Below are 21,398 nucleotides of genomic sequence, written 5' to 3'. Positions count from 1 at the left end.
ACTGCTCCCCCATTCCACATTAAGGCTTTTGTTTCGCACTGACATTTCATTTCATCATGCTCAAAGTCCATTGTGTGGAATTTGCCAGTATAAAAATTGATTCCTCATTGCTTTTTCCGGGGGAAGTGTTGACAGACGTGCGTCTTCTTCATTTTTAAAAAAAAAAAAAAATTTTTTTCAAAAAAACATTACTACATATAAACGTTGCATCAAACAAACACATCTGATAGGTCAGAACATTTCCCGCTGATATCATGGAATGAGTATTGGCTATTGACATTTGGAGGGAAAATTGCTACTGATGACCCCACTTTCCCTCTGCCTCAGAAGCTGTCAGCGAGCAACAAGTAACAAATCTGGCGCCTTGAAAAATGGACCGTTATTGGTCAGCTGTGGCTACGTGATATGTTTCTGCATAGACTTGTAGAAACATTGCAACATTTTAAATAATTTTTTTTAAAAAAACAAGAGTGGAAGGGAAAGGTAGTGGGTGTGGCTTAGAAAACGTGATCGGCCAATCCAATTAAGTTGATTTGAAGGGCGAGAGAAAAGGGCAAGGGTGGGGAGAACATCAGATAAAGAATTTCGCATGATTAAAATCCCTAATCTGCTGCGAATGGACAAATAAATTGGGGAAAAGCAGGATGGAAAAAAACCAGACACAACCTGCAGTGACTTCGAAGCTGCTGCTAGGATTGCCTTCCCACATGTGGAAACACAAATTAAAATCGAGGTCATTTGGAAGCTGAACAGCAGAAAACCACTAGTGCGGAATCACCCATAGTTCATTCATAAATAATTTAAACATTGTGAACTGTCCTGCTCTACTTGAAATAATCCAAATTGGTCCTTGACGCCTTCTTAAAGAATATGATTCCATCTGTGACCATGATGGGTAATTCAGTTCATTTTCTCCATTTCCAGAAATCTTTCTCAGAGCAGTCACAAATTAAAGGGATCCAAAGTATTGCATCCTCATCACCTCAGGCAAAAGGCCTATGAATGAACTATATATGCACTGACATTTTATTCTGAGTGGGTCTGATATTGGCATTACCTATGCTGTTATGTTAATGAATTTTTCTGTTAAATCTTTGATGAGCATTGTTAGCTATTAAAAAGCTTTGTAACTGATTAAATACACACACATTTAAATCTTACTGTTTTTGTTTTATTAAGAATTTTATTGAATATAATCTTTTGACTTGTGATTTAGTCAGTTTCACGACTTATTGTGTTTGTTAATCTTTCTACCCCAGCAGATTTCTAACCCAGATTTCCAGTCAAAATTCTGTTTACTCGTACATTGTCAGCCTTCAGGTGGGATCTGGAGATCTCCTGGCATTACAACTGGAATTACAACAGATCTCCAGTTCTCCTGGAAAAACTGGCTGCTTTGGAGGGTGGACTGTATGGCATTATAACCTGCTGAGATCTCTCCCCTCTAGAGGTGGGCACAAACCAGGGCCATCGTCACACGGGCTTTTATTTAGCGCGAAAATGGCACAATTTCCCAGCAAACACCCACCTTATTCCAACACTGATGCGATTTTCTCTCTTCTGCTTTGTGCTTAATAGTCGCGATATTTTGTGCCTCAGTGTGAATGCCTCACATCGATGTATTTCGCCTTGCAACGCCCTATGCCCTCCCTTCAATCCCAGAATCCATTTCTCCCCGCGACTCCCTTTTTAAAAAAAATTATGTCCTTATAACGCCATAACGACATAACACAATGCAAATTTTCTGCTGAAGTAAAAATGACTCAATCACCATTGGAGAAATATTTTAACTCAAAACCGCCCCTCGCTAAAGTTGGAAAAACAAAAGGGTCAACCAATGTTCTGACCACGCCATGGGCGGGGAAAAAGAGCAACCTATCAGCATCGTTCTGGGTTAGTCTACGGGAATGTTTATATAATGTTATTCCATTATAGCGGAATTAAACGGCAAAAAAATAAAAAAAAGGGGGGAGGAGCTGCTTCTGCGCCATTAGAGAGAATGGAACAGAGCGCTTCGGTGTGGACAGCTCGGAGCGCAAAGAGCCGTGAGGTGACCAAAGAAACGTTACTGTGCCGATATCAGGCTGTCTGCAGTGATGAATCGAAAATTAAACCAAATGAACCAGCCTAAAGTTTGTGGCGGTTCATCAGAAATGGGCTCTGATGAACCGCTGGTTCCCGAACTGTGAACCGGCCCAGTTCATAATGAATTTTGGTTCGTATTTACGTTTGTGCCCACCGCTACTCCCCTCCCCCAACCCCACCTTCCCCAGGCTCTATTGACCAAATCTCCAGGAATTTCCTAATATGAAGTTGACAACCGAGTGTGCTGCAGAATTTGTCCTCTTATGCACGCACTCTCTCTCATCACCTGACCTTGCCTATCTTTTTAATCTCATTTGAACCAGCTTTGAAGGATTCCAGTCTGTCATAGACATAGTGGTACACTATGTCATAGTTGTACACTATGTAGTTCTTATTAGGAGAAGGGAGTTTATCTGGTCTATGAAGTATTTGTTATTTGTTTATTAGTTTCTCCTTCTCCTTTTGATCTATGGAATTATCAGTGTGGCTTTTATAAAACAGCAATCTGTAATCAGTCCAATTTGAAACCATTAAAGTAATTCAGTTAAAATGCCTAATCAACACCATTAATCAAATCCAACAAACTAGTAGATGACAAGCTTACAATGTCAACAAATAGCCAATCCCTTCAAAGACTGTTAAAAAACTGCTTTTACCAGTGCCCCAAATATCCAGGAAGATGGGCTTTCTAAGAAAGAGAATTCTTTGGTGGAGGGGAAACCACTTGAAAGGCCTTCTTGTAATCACATTCCAGGCCTCAGAAATCTGGGACAGTCAAATTAGGGCTCCATGCCCTACAGAAAGTACCATCTAATTCTGGTTGAAATAAAGGTAGGGAAAAATCCTTCATGTTGATTCATTTGGTTTGTTTTCTAACCACTTGGAAGCAAACTCTCCCTCTCTTTTGTTCAAACCTCATATATGCTGGACTGATTTTTTTGCACTGGGATAAATTACACACTTATGCTATTTTAGTTCTTATACTGTGGGTATCTGGAAGAACCATTTCATAGCAATCACAAAAAAAACCATTCAGGTTAGAAGAAAGATTAATCAGAGCTTACTGTAGTTGAGCCAAGCCTTCCCATTGCCTTTAGAAGACACATTCTGGCCCCGCTGCCCCCCATACTGTGTGACCTTATCAGATTTCTTAAACATTCATGACTTGGATGGAAGGCCGTCAAATGAAAGTACAGCAAGTGTCATTCTGATTCAATCCCTGGCACCACCTATTAAAAAGGACCTCCGGTAACCATGTTGGAAAAAACCTTTTCCTGCGGAAACTCTGGGGGACCACTTCTGGTCACAGTAGACAGCTGAGCCAGATGAACCAAATGTCTGACTCAGTGTATAGCAGATTTTTTAAATGTTGTGTTCAAAATGTGAACAACTATGCTGTTCCCACTGAAGGGAAGATATCTGTATTGCAGAGTCATTCAAAACAAGCAAAAACATCAGTATGGAGGACAGATCTTGAAATGAGATTGAAATGCTTGAAAAATTGCCGTGCAGTGTATAAACTAATCCCTCATAGCTGTTTTTTTAGAGAAGAGGTAGTTCTTAACTCATTCGCTACTTGCTCGTTCTCTGTCCTCTGTAAGGCTCCAGGAATTTCATGTAGCTGACTTTTAAGTATTAGTATATTTACCTTCCCATCCTATCCATAACAGAATGCTATTCCTGGGGAAATATCTATGACCCGCTGGGAAATACAAGTTATGGCTACTTATGAAAGCAGAAAACTCCTGTTTTTGACAAGTACTTGATGCATCTGATGAAGAAGGGTTTTTCTGGTGAAATCCATGCTACAGCAAAGTTTTTCAAGTATCACATGGTTGTTCTTCTAGAATTCTTAGCTTTAGAGTATAATTAATACATGCTGCAATTCAGTAAAGACAAAGACTGGAAACAAGCCATAACTGCTTCTCTCCAGGGGGGATTCTGTATCTAGCACTCAAAGGTTGCTTTTGAACCCTGAATGCAATGCCAAGGAAAAGTTTTGCACAGTCAGTGAAACTTGCCACTCTCTGGCAAGGATTAATATACTGTCAAACTTAACTCCATGCCCCTTCCTATTTAACTTCATTTGCTGGCCCTTGACTATAGCACAACTAGAGTAGAACTTAAGCATTAACCACTGGAAAGATTTGATGAGTTTGAATGATTAATAATTGGGGACAATGGACAATTTGCAGTGAACCTCTCTTGGAGCCTCTCTTTTTCTCCCTTCATCCCCCCCCCCCCAAATAAGTCTTTTTGTAAACTGGATCTATAGAACTGGTTTGGAGGAAGAAACGGCTTGTGCTTCTTCAAGGCCTCTTGGCCCTGAAATCTACAAGGACTTGGGTAGTAGCAGCACTAGCTTCCTGTGCAAGCCAGTGACTGATAGTTATGTTGCTGAAAAGTTGTATATCCTTGGAGATGTGGGGCTAACCACTCCTTAGTGTGCAAAACTAGTAGGACAGATAGAAAAACAGAACACATACAGATAATACTGTTAGTTGAACCCCAAAACAAAAGCAATACGTTTTATTAAGACTAGCCAACATAATACAACTCAGTGTACAAGCTTTTGAGTTCTCCAGAACTCATCATCAGGCTGTCAGCTGTAGATGTCCTTCTCTTGATATTATCTGGCTTTTACTTGTTCATAAACTTGGCAAAGATGCATGGCAAGATATGATTTGTGTAAGGATACTACAAGCACATATACTGACCTTCTTCTTTCTCCTTTTTCTTCTTTCAACTCTAGAAAAGGAAAAGGGCAATCACTGCCCGCCGGCAGCATCTCAAGGTACTTACGATTTCTGGTAGTTCATAAAGATGAGCATGATTTTTTGCTGCTGTGTTCACCTCTGGGATAGTAACATCACTGTGCCACACAGTGTTCTCCTACTGGAATGGTGGTCCTACTTCCCAAATTTGCAGTTGTCTTACACAAATGCTCCCACCCAGAATCTATTTAAGTATTTCACACAATTTCCCTTTTGTATTACTACCACTACTATCACTACTACTACTACTACTACTACTAGCCAGTTTGGTGTAGTGGTTAAGAGAGGCAGGATTCTAATCTGGAGAACTGGGTTTGATTTCCCATTCCTATGCTTGAAGCCCACTGGGTGACTTTGGGTCAGTCACAACTCTTCCAGAGCTCTCTCAGCCCCCCCCCCACCTCACAGGGTGATTGTTGTGGGGATAATAACAATATACTTTGTAAACCGCTTTGAGTCAGCATTAAGTTGTCCTGAAGGGCAGTATATAAATAAAATATTATTATTGTTATTACTACTACTACTTGCTACTGTATTGCTGTTCAGTTTTAAAGCACTTATGTTCCTCTACAATGTTTCTGTCATGTTTCCAGTACAACAATGGAACCAAACTAGGCATGATGATGGCACATCTTTGTGCTTAAACATGGAACTGCCCCTGACCAGTTGCGTGTCCAGTTGCAACAGCAAAAAGAACGTGCAGGCAAAAGCTGCTGAATCTCCCCAGTGTCCACTATTGACCTCCAACTGGTCTTTCTCCCAAAGTGCTTTTCTCCTAGCTGAGGTAATATGGTATTGAAGGTCAGCTGAGGAGAAAATCGCTCAGTGTGAGAAGCTGCTTGGAGGTAAGCCACAGGTTGATGGGGAGTATTGCACTCCTCACTGACACACTGTTTTGCTGTTACAATCAGATCCCACTATCCATTACCTATTGCATTTTTATCTTGCCTTCCATCAGGGAACTCAGGACACCTCAGAACTCAGTATATACCACTCTCTTTCCCTGAGAAGTAGATTTTGCTGAGAGTGGGAGTGAGTAGCCCAAGATTTCCCAGCTTCTCCTCTGAGTGGGGATTAGAACTCTGATATTCCTGGCCCATCTGGCCACTAACCACATTAGCTCCTATCCAGCTTTATTTTTTATTTTATTTTATTTTATTTATGTCATTTATGGTCCACCTTTCTCACTGAGACGCAAGGTGGATTACACAGTGTGAGAGTAGTACTGTCAGTATCGAGGACAATTTCATAAACAATGCTGTAGGGTAAATAAATGCAAGTTTACAGAGACATAACATTAGCAAGAATCCAATACAGAGTTGAAGAAATGCTGAAACAGAACATAAGCAATTCTAGGGCTGACATAGGAGCACATATTTAAAGCAACATAGCAATGAAGTCAGTGGGTGAAGTCTATGGTCCCTAACTCATTAGTGGAGCATCTGAGACCCCTCCCTACAAAATAATAGCCGTTTTGAATAATTCAGTTTTTATACATGATTGCTGAAATGCTGTTTCAGCAATCATGTTCAGCTTGTTGCACTGAATCCAGTCATACAGTTCTTAAAAAATATTTGCAACTTCTAAGCTTAAGAGGTTGTAACTTACCCAGGGGCACCCAATGAATGTAAGGCAGAGGCTGGTTATGAATCCAAGTCCAATTCCATACCATTGGGCCATGCTGCTTCTGCCCAGCACTTCTTCTTGGCTTGCACTAGTCTAGAGGTTAGCTGTTCAGGGCACCCTTGTGCTTCCCATGATGCACCTATGGCCACTTCCTTTCTGTGACTTTTCCTTCCCTGTCCCCTGAAAGTTCTTCTGCTGTACCAGTCATTATGCTTTTCCCAATTGTATTTTCCAGAGTGTTATGCTCCAGATTGCTGCTACTGAACTTGAAAAAGAACATGCAGCCAAAGAACAAGAAAAAGCCGCCTACCTGGCAGAGCATTGTCCATCTCTGCAGCTCCCAAGTTCCATGCAAGACCTGCAGGTAAAGGTTTCATCCCCTCCATTCACTGTCACACAAGAGCCACAACATTTGATGCCACTTCTAGCAGTTGATTTTGTCCAATACTCTGGTCTTAATCCATAGCCCATCCTTACCATGTGGAATGCTGGTGGTAGTGTCTTCTTTCTTCATTGAGAGATAGAAGTGAGACTTTTTGGCTCAGAAGTTAGTGTTGAAAACATACAAAAGCTGATCTTATTTTAGCTGAATATATGCAAGAGCTCAGAAGCAACCATTGTGTAAATCTTTCTAGACAGACTTTACAGTATTGCTTAGAGAGAAAGCATGCATGAGAAGCTGAGCTGGTCTGGCATACTCCATATTGTAACTGTGCTCAATTGTGTAATTAATGGGTTATTTTCTTCCATGTTATTTCTAAACCATTTTGGGAAGGAGGACGAGTTGCAACACAATGAGGAACTCCATTAATTTTCCAAAGAAAAACCTCAAACTGTGAATCAATAGAACTGTTGACTCCAGTAAGCCAAATAGCCTCTCCATATAAAAGCTGAGATAGCACTTTAGCCCTAAAGACTTGGATTGCTGTAGGAACATACTGGCCCCCAGCAGAGAAAAAGAAACAATGAACAGCTAGCGTAGAACTAGCTACTAAAAGCAGAGCTCATTCTTTTTGTACTTTCCATGAAAGAGAAGCTTGGAAAAGAATACCAAGTTAATGAAACTTAGACACCTGCTCAAGTGACTGATTATTTAATTTCCAAGAAACCTTCTTGGGTTGAAAAGATCTCAAGATCATAACTTGACATTTTCCATAATTTATTACCAGGTCCTCTTCAGTGCAATAGTTCTGAAATGCCAAGGGGCAGTTGCATCTCTCTCTCTCTTCCTGCATGGTATTTCCTTTGGGTCAACAATATTTCTAGACAGATTCATTAGTACTATAAACAATTAATATATGCTTGGCAAAGACTCAAATCAATTTGCTTTAAAAAGGCTGAATGATAGATCTATATTGATAACATTGCCATAGTTATCATGAGGAATAAAAGACTAATTATAACATGTACTGCTTAAAATATGCGACTGATTTACAGGTTGGTTGCCAGCTGACCAGAAAAAAGCCCTGTCCTTTTAATAGCAGTTTAATAAACAGAAATGGGCAGTTGAAGCTTTTCATGGCTTGGAGCTAATTCAAATCACCTGCTTCAGATCAAACTGATACTAAAGGGACAGTTAGATGGACTGATTTAAAACTTGGCAATCCTAGCAGCCTTAGACCAGAGAGAAGCAGCCACATGCCATGAGTCTTTTATCAGCTAAGGGTGTCCTGGCTGGGGTTTATGTAGTGGTTTGGAGGCCTGTGATTTGTTGCAGGTGTTAGCTGAGACCCTAAGATAACTTTTTCCTGGGAGTAAGCTCCATTCAGTATAATTGGACTTCTTCTGAGTAGACTTGATTATGATTGCTTCTTTGTATCCTGGGCTGAGGCTTGGGGAGAGAGGGGGAGGTGTTGGGGGGGGGCTTGTATTGTATGGGACTTGAAAAGATATACAAGGGTTGTTGTTGGTGTAATGATGTGACTGTGTTGGGATCACAACAGGGGTTAAGGAAGCTTGTGATACTGACTAAGCTCTGTTTCTCCCTTGCCACCTACTTATTTTGGCAGGAGTAATACTGGTTTAGTACAATGCCATTGCAGTTTGGTACCAGCCTATCACCAGGATATGGATAAATCATAATTTCAGTTATTCAGAGGCAAGGCTTAGAATGAGAATCTAAGAGACTTTTCTGTTTAGATTTTGAAAAAATAGCTGGAGCAAAAATAATACAGTGTGAAAATTTCTGAAACTGTACATCCCTGCAGATCAACTGACACATCAAATGCAGATTTCTCTAGATAGGGCTACAAAGGGTAAGAAACGTGGCTAGTTTGAGCAACCCTCTTTTATAATCTCTTCTTGTTTCTCAACAGGAACTGTGCAAAAAGCTTCATGCTAAGATAGAGGAAGTGGATGAGGAAAGATACGACACGGAGATGAAATTACAGAAAACAACCAAGGAGGTAATCTTTGCTGAGCCACTCAACTCTGTGCTTTATTGAGCATCTGCAGCATGCATTGTCATTTTCCGAGCTTGATTGTCCTACAATGTTGGTTTCCAAAGTATGGGTTGGGAACTACCAGAGGCATACAAGAACTTTATGCATAGGGTCCACCGTGTTGGTACTGCAGATGTGTGACAAGAAGTAAAGGCAGGAGACCTGATTTGTGGTCAGGAAAATGGATTCAACAGGAAGGTCCTGCACAAGGCTAAAATTCCACCAAAAAATGGGAAGTATTGCTCTAGACAATTAGGATATTTTTTCAGTAGCATACACTTCAAAAAAACCTTAGATATGCATCTGAAATAATGCATGAAATAGTTCTCAGTAAGAGCGGTATGGTGCTTTATTTAATTATTTTAACACCTTTTTATCTTTCCTAGATAGCTCAAGTCAGCTTACTATAGGAAAAAACACTCTCCCAAACCCCACAATTAATATGTGAAAGTGGAGGAAGGAACACTGGAAATAGCCCCCAAATGGTCTGTAATGTTCAGTTTAGTCATGAGAAGGCTGAATTCACTTTGGAGAAGAAAGAAATCCAGAAACAGTAATGATTAGAGTCAGTCCTTGGGATTGGATGCTGCCATGCCCCTGCTGTATGTTCAAGGATATTGTGTAGAAATCAGTTGATGTAAGCATACCTGCACACTGCACTCCAAGTGCTGGTTTTCCTTCATGTCTACAAATGCCACCTCCTAACATGTTTTTTCTATAGTCCTATCCTTTGTCAGGTCGTCTCCTATTGTAGATCATTTGGGCCTAACAACCCACCCTCCCCATAATCATCTGCTTTCTGCCACCTTCCTGATTCTTGTAAGGTCCTTTCTTCCCACTCATCTCCTCACATCTCTTTCTCTCTAGCTTGAAGATTTGGGCCAGAAACTGTTTGACCTGAGGGGCAAGTTTAAGAGGCCACCCTTGAAGAGAGTCCGCATGTCAGCTGACGCTATGCTGCGTGCTCTTCTGGGCTCCAAGCACAAAGTCTGCATGGATCTGAGAGCTAACTTGAAGCAAGTCAAGAAAGAAGACACTGAAAAGGTATTTGGAGAGTTAACAAAAACACATTCTAGGAATTTGCTCTATACTTCAGTGGTCCTTTTGTCTAGCAAAGATCTTGCCTTTTGAGAGACCAAGAATGTGGACATAAAGTTCTTACTGTCTGGTTATGTTCTATCTCACATTTTCAACTCAGAGCTCAGTTGGCCATTCTAACAACAATTTCCTGTACTTCCTTATTGCAAACATACCTTTCTACATCCCTTATCAAGATCAGCTAGATTCAAATTCTTCCTTTTGCTTCAGCAAGTATTTGCCTAAAGAAGCCCAATGAAAGGAAGTCTAGATGTTTCCTATAAAAGTTCTATGCTAATTGGCAAATATTAGACTTGTACCAGGGCACTGAGTGTCAAACTTGCTTAGTTCTACTAAGTTATATATGTTTACTAGGCATATCGTATAGTTACCAAATCAACTTAATCCACAGAATACTGCTAAAGACTAATTCATTCTTCTCTTTTAACCTCATTTTTCCACCCAGTGGGCCCTTGTTGTAGCTCAAAAAATGATTAAAAACAAAAGATAAACAAAGCTATGCAGCACAGAGTAACAGGAAGAATTGGCAGCTATTCATTGTGCGCACACACACACACCCAGTTTTGTATCCCTCTTCCACCTGACAGACAGTTTGCTTCTGGAAGTCAGCTAGGAACTCGCTGTCCAAAATGGCTCAGTGGGGGCACTCCATAGGAGAAGAGCCATTGCATTTAGATAACATTGGGCATAAAAAGCAACAGCTAAGATGACGCTGAATATAAAAGGTATCCGTGAGTTAAAAATGACATCATATGTTAATCAGTAAGTGATGGTAACCAGAGAGGAAACTTATTTTACCCAAGTATTAGGTGGCAGCAAAATGATTGAAGACTTCTAGTGGAAGTTACCTACATTTCTGGCAGATCTCTAGAGATTTAATCTGTGTTGAACATGATGCTATTTTGGAATTTGTTGATAAACATCCAGCTGTCTGGCCAGAGGTTCTAATGCAAACTGCATGAGACCACACTCTTCAGTCAGGAGTCTTGTAGCATTTTCTGTGGCAAACAGGCAAATAGGTATGAGTGTATGGCCGTTTCCACATGCTGTTAAAGAGACGGTCTACTTACTGAAGGCTGGCGGGTTTTTCCACAGATTCCAGATGCCTCCAATTTCAAAGTGGAAGCAGGCAGTTTGTCTTGTGTCTAATCAGCATCTTTTCTGAGACTGGGATTTCCTGCTCTTTCCTGTGCCGGGTCAAGGACGCTGATCAGACGCAAGACAAACTGCCTGCTTCCGCTTTGAAATCGGAGGCATCTGGAATCTGTGGGGAAAAAACACCAGCCTTCAGTCTCTTTAACAGCATGTGGAAACGGCCTATGTGTGGCATAAACTTGAATGTTCCTTTTCTGCCCTATCACAGGAGAAGGATCTGCGTGATGTGGGTGACTGGAGGAAGAACATTGAGGAGAAGTCTGGAATGGAGGGCAGGAAGAAGATGTTTGAAGGAGGCGAGTAAGAAACACGCAGCTGTTCATCCGGTCTCCACACCTGTTCAATCCCAATACTCCTCTTCCACCTGTCTTGCCATCTAATTTTCTGTCAGCACTTTACAGCGCTGTTTTTAGGCCGACTTTCCTCAGGCCATGATTGCATTTCATAGAACAATCCACCCTACAGAACCTACCTGCAGCCCAACCGTTATTATTACTGGGAAGACAACCATCTGAAGCGGCTAAATGTTTTGAAAACATTTTGCATTAATGGTAGTGGCATGAGCTTAAAGTATTCACTCATTGTTAAATCCTGTAATTGTGTAGGTTCTGTTGTTGCAAAGAAAGCTGAAAGATGTAAATAAAGCTTTGAAATTATGTTTGAATTTTTAAGCCTTGAGAGGCCAAGGCATGAAATGACTTTGTGAGATATGGGTATTTATTTCCTGACATGAGATCTGAAGTCAAATATCCCATTGAGACAAATTGTATTCAGTTCATTGGGTGCATACAGGGAAGATTCACTGGGTGCATTTCCATTTTCTTTCCATGAAATTACCTCTGCCATTCAAAAACCTGCCCCCAAATTAAATGCAATCAAATGAGCAAGATCAAGTTTTATTAAACAGCAACCTATTTCTGGGTCATTAGGAATCATTTTGAGGAAATGTAACAACTGTCTCTAGCTATTCATGAATAAGGGAACAGCCACATGGGAGCATAATGCAGATTAAACATGTCTTTTTCAAAATATCCACAAAACTCACAGTTCCCAGGGACTCGCTCTTATACAAAATGATGTCAGAACTCTGTCCCCAAGCCAAATGAAGAGATACTGCTTTGATGATGATGCAGGAAATTTAGTGCTTTGGTGCCAGCAGAACAATGTGGGTTGTAAGATACTGAGAAGCTAAAGATTCATCTGCCTTCAACTAATTCAGTATTTTCACTGCCAGGGCCCTTTGGGGAGACATTTTTATCATTACTCATAGCGAGATCACTGGGGGTCAGGGGGAGGTACTCTTCACACAACATCCACATATATCCAAATCTGACCTGTGCTATATGATGGATTCTCAGAGTCTCTCTACACGAGACATCTAACATGTGAAAAACACATGTTGGGAGATGCAATGGTAACTGGGAAGGGTAGTTTAAAAAGACAGAGCATGTGGCAGGGCAAAGGCTTTGCTATACACTGGAGCTGTGTGAATGGGCTGTGAAATGCTAGAAGGGAAACTTCAGCCCATTATAACGTCTTCTGGTCCAAGTCCAGCTGTGGAAGGCAGCTCCAGCCCATTTCCATTCCTCTGCCCTCTGGTTGCAATCCCACACAGTTTTAGACTGGAGAGGTGAAATTGACAGAGCTATTGGGAAGGTGAAGATGAAATTAACAAACCCTTTGAGGGGCGATCTCTGCCAGCTCTATCTTTTTAAACTACACTTCCCAGCTAACATTGCATCTCTGTACACTTGACAAACATGCACAGAGGCATCTCATGTAGAGAGATGCCAGGCATCAGGCTAATGAGGCAGGCCCTCTCAACAATAACAGGTATAAGACCGATAAATCCTAATAATATTCTTTGCTGACCTCACTCACGAGGACACTTACAGTGCATTCCTAAACAAAATTAAACCATTCTAAAGTCCACTGAGAGCTGTAACAGATGCACTGTGCATCTACAATCTGATCCTTGTAGTAATTTCAAGCTGCAGACCTAAGAACAATCACCTGCAAGTAAACCCCATTGAATAAAATGGGACTTCTGAGTAAACATGCATAGGATTGCGCTGTCTGTCATCCAGGATTACAGCCCTGGTTTTGCATATCTCCTGCTGAGTAAACAATATTGGACTTGGTATGAATGAGCATGCCTAGGATTAGGGAATCAAAAGCGTTCATGCTGGTAAAAAGCCAAATTGCTCTGTACATTCGTTACACTAAACATAATGTTAGGTTGATGGTCACTTTCTTTCTCCATTCTTTGAGGGGCTGGAAAGCATAGCTGAATTCTAATTTTGCCAGCTGTATTCTTAAAATAAAACCAAGTACAGTTGCAGTCTTCAAATATATTTAAGGTTCCTAAATGGAAACACACATACACATAAATACTATAACAAATAAACATCAAAGACTCTCTGCAGTAATCTGCATGAAATTTCCTACTCTAGTAGCCAACAAATGAGGCTCAGTGTAATGCAAAATTACGTATTTTTCAATTATGTTTGTGAAATCTAAGATAATGAATACTTTGTAGAGCCATTAATCTAAGCTAATTTATTACCCTTTTGGTGTATATAGCTATTACTATTGGAGCTTGTATTGGTCTGTTTACTATCATCTCCTGAATCTTCCCTTGAATCAGATCTTTAACAATTCAAAAAGATTTCCATAGATGCAACTGCTTTGTTGCATCTATCTATGCTTTGTCTACTTCGTTGATCAATTTTGCCAGTCAGTTTTCTGCAAAGCCATTTGTGTGGATGTGCCTCAGCTTCTTCCTTCTCAGAGATCGCTTTATTCCAGGAGATTGTCTCAAGGCGTATATATTTTTAAGCATTGAGACACAACTCGAGCCACAGGTAGCTTATAGTAAAAAAAACAATTAGAACAGGTACAAATGACCCTAACAAATCTAGCCAACGCTAGCTCCTTTACTACAGCAAAACAAACAGTAAAAATAATAAAGCAGTCTAAATGCATACAAGTAATTAAAACAGGAGAATTTAGCAGCAAATATACATACCAGCACAGGAACAAAAAAAAATCTCTAAAACCAGCAGTTTATTGTATCAATACTTCAGAAAAGCATTATCTTACCAGCACCTCCTGCAAACCAGAAGGAAGAACTTATGTTGATCTGACCTAGACCAAAATTCAGCCCTTTAACAGGCTTTTGAAAAGTTCATGACTGATAGAGTTGCAAGCTCCAGGCCAGAAAATTCCTGGAAATTGGGGGGGCGGGATGCATGGAGAGGGTGAGGTTTGGGGAGGGAAGGGACCACAGCTGTGTATAATGCCATAAAATGCCATGGGTACAAGGACCTGCTGTGGCACAGTAAACGACAACCTCACCATGTGGCAACTGGTCTGGTTATTGCATGATGGAGCCTTCTGCCTCTTTCTTCCAGGCCCCTATATGCGCCCTCTTGTGTCCTGCCCCCCTTACACTGCATGCAAAAGACATAGAGCATAATGCTGACCAACTCATCCCTCCCCACTGGCCACAGCAAATCCTGCCTCCCCCATTGGTCAGGGGAAGGGGTTGCAGAACAGACTTCTACACACACACAAAAATCAATTCTCACCTGCATCAATGTTCTGTGTTTGTAAGTCAAGATTTTAAATGCCAGCTGGTTACTTTGTTGGGCAGAGCAGTTTTAGGGGGGAAACAAACTGTACCCCACTCTCCTGATTTTATTTTTTATCAAATCCAACACTTACTTATAAAAAAAAACTTTTAAAACCTTTGCCACTAAATTCAACTTCCAAAGGGAAGTAGGTAGTACTATGCCTAAGCTTTAAAATATAATACCCACTATCACTTCTCTGAAAATTTATGTGCATTTGAATGCCTACCATATGAGGAAAAATCAGCTCTATTTTTAGAACATACCAACATGTGCCTGAAAAGTTGGAATATTATAAATTAAATTTAATTATTTGGTTTGAATAATTTTAATTAAAATTTGATTTTGGGGGGGGGGATTCTCCTGGGTTTGTCATCATCATCATCACCATCACCACCATCACCACCATTACTGTGCTTATATACCACTCTTCCGGACATTTTAGTGCCCTACTCAGAATGGTGAGCAAAGTCAGTGTTGTTATTATCCCACAATACTGCTGGGGAGCTGGGGCTGAGAGAAGCGGCTTATCCAAGGTCACCTACTATGCTCATGGCAGTAGTGGGATTCGTATAATTCCTCAACTGCCCTTTTTCTCACCAGGCAGACTTTTCTCTTTGCATCTTGTTTTGCCCTCCCTGTCCAGAAACCACTAGCCCTGTTCATGCCTTTCTCCCAAGCTTTCTCCTGCTTTTGTCCCAAGATTTTCACTCTGTGCAGAAACAGAGGGGAGACATTGTCCCATTCTGCTGCTCCACATGCAAGTATTGTGTGCACGTGTGGCAGCAGAACGGGGCAAACTCTCCTTATCTGCTCTGTTGTTGCACAAGGCAAAAAGCTCGGGAGTAAGGCAGGAGCTTTCCCACTCCCTGTGGCAACTTTCTGAGTCTATTTGCATGCTGTTTTTTTAAAATAGAAGCCAGTCCCCAAGATGGTGTGTGTCTGTGCAGATCTCAGGTTGCCTCCGTGCAGAACTCATAAAAGAAGTAACGTGTAGAGAGACTGTAAGTAGCAGAAATTCAATATTCTCTCTGATTAATCACATCCCTCCATCCCTTGAACCTACTCTAGAGTTGTGTATGTATTGGTTGGACAATCAGATAAAATTGACTTTTCTCTTGTCTATCCCTCCACCCTCACACACTGTAATGTGTGGAGAAATGAGACAAATGTTCTTCCCATGAACAGATGCTTGAGATGGTGTACAAAATATTCAAACTATTTTATAAAACAATATGTCAGCTGGTGTAGTAGTTAAAGTGTTGATCAGGCTTACATACCCCTATGTTACTAGGCTTGGTGGGTAACCTTAGGCCAGTCATTCTTTCTCAGCCTAACCTCGAGTTCCCGTGTGCATAGTGGTGGTGGGCAAATTCTTGGTAGTTTGCCCCGTTGCCAGCTGATCACTGGCAATTGGTGGGAGGCTGCACTTCATAGGGGCTAATTTTAGCCCCAATTGAGCCAATTTGAAAAGAATCACCCCTGCTCAAAGTGTGATGATGTCACTTCCAGAAGTAACATCATCATGTGGAGCCCGGGAACACACGCATGAAGATCGTGCCACAAGCGCATACTGAGTCTTACCCTCCTGTCAGGAGCCTATGAATTAGGGTCCCCAGTTGCCTACTGGTGGCAGTTGGCAGGAGGTGACAAACTGCCTGGTGATCGCCTGCCATTAGCAGGCAATCTGGGAAAGCATGCAGTGGGCATGCTCTCGGCTAAGTGTGATGACATCACTTCCTCGAGTGATGTCATTGTGCTAGTGGCAGGCATGCTTCTGTACTTTTCATGGGCCAATTTGGGCCCCAAATGGGGAGAATTGGCCCCATGCAAAGCATGGGAGCACTCCAACTGCCAGTGCAATGACATTACTTCCTGGAAGTGACATCATCATGCCTTGCCAGGAGCACATGCACACTTTGTACATGAGCGAGGAATGTCCTCCAGGTAAGTGCTGGGTCCCCCCTCCCACTGGGAGGTTATAGGGACTTGGGAATCCTATTATGGGTACCTGGCAACCCTAGCCTAACCTATCTCACAGAGTTATTATGAGGGCAAATGGAGGAGGGGAGACCAGTATATACCATCCTGAGCTCCTTGGTAGGGTTGCCAGGTGACTGGTTTTCACCCAGACATTCTGATATTTTCTTGGATTGTCCCAGGGAAATGTCTTGAAAATACCAGACGCCTGGCTAGAAAGGAGGGAAGAGAAGGAATGGAAAGGAAAGACAAGGAATGGGAGGGAGCAGTATGGTGCACAGGCGGTCTGGTAGGCCTCTCTAGGGAGGGCTGAAGCCCTTAAGTGGTAGGGTTTCCAGGTCTCTATACCCTCCCGGTGGGAGGGGGGCCCAGTAGTTACCAGGAATTTGCTTCTCACGTGTGCTCCTATGGCAAAAAGAAGCACGGGTGCACTCCCATGGCCAGAGCAATAACATCACTTCTGGAAATGACATCATCATGTCTGCCAGGAGCATGCACACACTGCGTGTTCCCAGGGTGCCTGGTGGTGGTAGGCAATCTCTGGGAGGCCCAAAACCTCCTGTTGGTTGCCAACAACCAGTGGGAAAGCAGCTAAATCACCAAGAGATTGCTTGCCACCAGTGGGCACCTGGTATCCCTATGGGTTCCTATTTTCTACTCCTGGAAAAATTGGAAACACACTCTGAGTTAATCATTTTGTATGTTTTTAGAGTGCTTCCAGACATCAGCTTTGTCAGCAACCATAGTTAAAGCCAGGAAGTAAAACAAGAAGTACTTTAAATTGTAGAGCCTAGCACACATTACAAAGTTCTTGTATCCCTGGCACATTCTGGTCCTATCAACCAAATCTAATCTGGGAGTTTTGTGCTTGGAAATTAATTTTCAGATGGGTGGAAACCAATTTGAACCAGGATTATGGCATGTAGTGAAGATCACAGGGATTCCTAGAGTGCTGTGTGACATGCAGAGCTCCTACATGGGGAAGGGGTACACTTTAGTAGGGTCCAGAGATGCAGAGAGGCCTGGCCAGGCTATAGCCCATATTACCATGAGGGAAAAATGAGAATATACGGTAGATCGTGCCTAAGGGTAATTAATGAAACTTATTTCTTTGTATCTATGTATCTATTGTCCACATATTATGAGATTTTCTGGAGCCCATGTGAAGCAGTGTTAGAGGCGCAATCTCAAGCAACACGTGAATTGCTGGATTTCTTGGGTCTATCATATCAAGAAGTCCCAGTTCAAGAGGGAGGGAGGGAGGGAGGGAGACCTAGTGGGATGGGCAAAGCAAAGCCATACAAGACAGTGGGAACGAGTTCTACTGCTTTTTCTGGTAGGATTTGCAGGCCCAAAATATATGTCAGTGTCTAATTTTCTCACAGTTGCAAACACACATGTTCTCTGTTGCCATGTCTGGTGGTGGCTATAAATACAAATTAGTCAGCCAGAAACGTGAGGAGGTAAAAGAAGTGGGACAAAAAGAAAGTAAAAGACATTAATCTATCCTCCAGTTTTTCAAATCTGTCAAGGCCTTTCTGCAGTCAGGCTACAATGTGGTAACTAGGAAAGCAGATGAACAAAATCAAGATGAAAATTATTTTAATATAGAGACTGAGTCTATGGCGACTCATTTTCAGTGGAGTGTGCCTAGCTTCTTTGCACACTGCCAGTGACTGTGGAAGTAGCCGAAAGAAGTTTCAGCAAGGTGGCACTCAATCAAAAACAGTGGGGCAAGAATGGTTAATCCACCTAGCCATCTTGTCTATTGAGTGTGAACTTGCAAGAAAAATTGACTTTGGAGGGATAGTTCATGATTTTGCAATGGAAAACTAAAGTTTTAAATTAATTGGCCTAATCTTTTCAGCCATGTTGGTCCATTAGAATTTTTATAAAAAGACATTAACTAAATAGTGACCAAAAAGTTACAAATTAGTTAGCAAATTTGTTGGACTCTCAGGCTGGGTGTTATTATTAAACAAAAGTTAACAAAAGTAGGCGTTTTTCAGAAATGTAGAATATGTAATAGTAATTTCATAACTAAAACAAACCTTTTTCATAGCTCATGAGCTTTCTCTCTTGTTGTTCTCTGGTACTTCAGGCACCAGAAGGAAGAAATGGGAGGGGAAATTGAAGATGCGCTGGTACACATACATTGCTTCCAGTTAAATCTGGAAATGACATTTCACAAAAATTCTATGGTAAAACCAAAATGCTCCCACCATGTCACTTCCGGTTTTTACTGAAAGTGATGTCAGCATTCCACTGGTGCACCAGGCCCTGCCCCCAAGTCCCCCCTGGGGGTTCATCACTGTGGCCTGGGAGCCCTATTCATGATATTTCATATATGGGATGAAGGATTGTGGTGTAGATGTGGGGGAGCATTTTATAAATTTGTACTCATTCTCCCCCCCACACACACCCCAAGATAATGCTTGGGCCCTGGTGACATGGTGATGTCATTTCTGGGTTTTTTTTGTGAGGAAATGACATTGTGATATTCACATGACATCATTCCTACCTGTGTTGTCTCCCCCGGCCAGTCGTCATCTGATTGCCCAGCAACCCTAATTGATTGGCTTGTTGCATTAATGGTTGTCATGGGGACATCTGCATGCTGCTCTGTGCTTGGTGAGTTGAAGTGGGATTCCTATAGACATGGTACATTATTGCTATGCTGTCTGTACCTTGGAATTGTCTTTTGTGTTCATATTTCCCTCTGCTGAGTGAGCACAGAGTAGTGACTGGCAGAGCTGGTGATATGACTGTAGGAACCTACTCTTGTGGCTACTTTGGCATATGTTAGCTTTGGCAACAAAAAGAGCTACAAGTGAACAAATTAAAAAAACAAAATGCATTAGAAATAGTAGCTGCATAACATTTATCCATAAGACTATTTTTTCCCATGACAGCAGTATAATAATTAAAGCATAAAACAGTATCCTTGTTTGTTTCTTGAGATCATCCTTGCTGAAATGGAGATCAGGATGCCCTCTGGGTCTCTGCAGATGAAGGAAGGGGAAAAGCTGAAGAAACCAGCATTTGTAAATGCAAACCAGGATCTGAATGGCAAAGTGAGCTGGGTCCTTTGGACTTGCCGGTGACGGAGGAGAGGTGAACTTTCCTGTTTCCCCTCAAATCCTAATTTCACAGAGTAGCCATAAATAAAAGATGTAATATTTTGAACGGAGTCATTATCTCAGTAATCTCAGGACCTTTGCTCTCCTTTTACTGTCCTTGTTCAATTTTGTTTCTGTTCCATTTCAGATCCTTGTGCTCCTCAGGAACCATCAAAAGTAAACTGTATTGGTTAAATTGCTTTAGAGGAGTTGCTTCGTGCATAACCAGGATTCCAAAATATGATAAAAGTATTAACTTAGAGGAAAAGAACAGGAGGAAGCGGGTGTGAACCACAATTGCCCTAATAGAGCTCTTATTTCCTCTTCAACAGTAGAAACCAAATCCATGTACGTATCACCCTAAAGCACTTCATATGCTTCCTCTGTCCCTCTTCAATCTGTACCCGAAGTTCTGAGTGAAATGCCTTTAAGGGTCCTAGGGAGATATGCAGGCAATAATGCACATTAGTTGGCATTGATGCTCAGAAGATTCTTTTGTGCTGGGGCTGACAGAGGCAGTACCACCAACAAGAGTTGGTGCAAAAGTATGCAAAAGTGTTGCCTCCACTGTTCTTGCTGACTCTTTCAGTCTAAGCACTTCTTGCAGTCCTTCTGCACTATACCAGAGTGGGTATGATCATTTTTATAATCAAGACCCGTAGCCTTGCTTTTTTTCTGATACACTTTTAGGACAATTCCAGATGGGTAGCTGTGTTAAGTCAGTAGCAGCAAAACAGAAGTCCAGTGGCACTTTAACAACATTTATTCTAGCACGAGCTGTTGTGTGAGTCATAGTTCACTGCATCAGATGCATCCATAGCAGATGTCTATTTATTTATCTGTTTGTCTATTATCTATCAGTAGCAGATCTGCTGTAGATGAACACATCATGCATCTCATGAAGTGAGCTCTGATTCACAGAAGTTTATACTAGAATAAATATTCTAGTATATAATTAGTATATAGTTAGTCTATAAAGTGCCACTGGACTCTTGTTTTCACTCTAGAGTTCTTTTTGTGTGGCTATGAACTTTGCACCTCCTTCCATCCCTTCAGATATCTTACTTGTAGATACTTGCTTAAGCTGTGTTGCAACTGCTCAGCCTCCAAACCCTGTTATTTGCGTTAAGGTCCTGACATAGACAAAACATAGATAAGGCTAAAAACCAAAAAAATGAGGTAACCATATATGTGAGTACTGAGGCTATTGATGCAACATTTGTGAGATACAGCTTGACTTGGGACAAAGAGTTCTCTGTGAGCTGCTTTTTTTCATTGCATCCCTTGTGGCCTGCACCACTACTTCCTGATTTTGGAGGAGGGGTGGGGGGGATTAGTTTTACTTTTAAGATTTTTGTGCATGTGTGTGTGCGTGCTTCTTTGTGACTAAAAAACAAACCCACACCCTCAGCCCCACATGGTTTCCGGTGCTGCTTGCTTTAGAGTCAATACAGGAAGAGTGGGGAGAGAGCAATAGCACACATACTG

At 41.5% G+C, this 21,398-nt stretch overlaps 1 protein-coding gene across 1 annotated transcript; it reads left to right on the top strand.

The window, feature by feature from the left end:
* The first annotated feature begins 4,780 nt into the window (after nt 1–4,780).
* TNNI2 (troponin I2, fast skeletal type) lies at nt 4,781–11,835 on the top strand. The gene is made up of 5 exons (XM_054972886.1): nt 4,781–4,879; nt 6,721–6,849; nt 8,801–8,890; nt 9,794–9,970; nt 11,388–11,835. The coding sequence occupies exons 2-5, from the start codon at nt 6,727–6,729 to the stop codon at nt 11,481–11,483; spliced, it is 486 nt and encodes a 161-aa protein (XP_054828861.1). The 5' UTR covers nt 4,781–4,879; nt 6,721–6,726; the 3' UTR covers nt 11,484–11,835.
* The last annotated feature ends 9,563 nt before the right edge of the window (nt 11,836–21,398 follow it).

Source organism: Eublepharis macularius, chromosome 2 (genome assembly GCF_028583425.1).
Source record: "Eublepharis macularius isolate TG4126 chromosome 2, MPM_Emac_v1.0, whole genome shotgun sequence".
NCBI classification, from domain to species: Eukaryota; Metazoa; Chordata; class Lepidosauria; order Squamata; family Eublepharidae; genus Eublepharis; species Eublepharis macularius.
The sequence above is the reverse complement of the archived record's forward strand: the minus strand, read 5'-3'. Positions and strand labels throughout refer to the sequence as shown.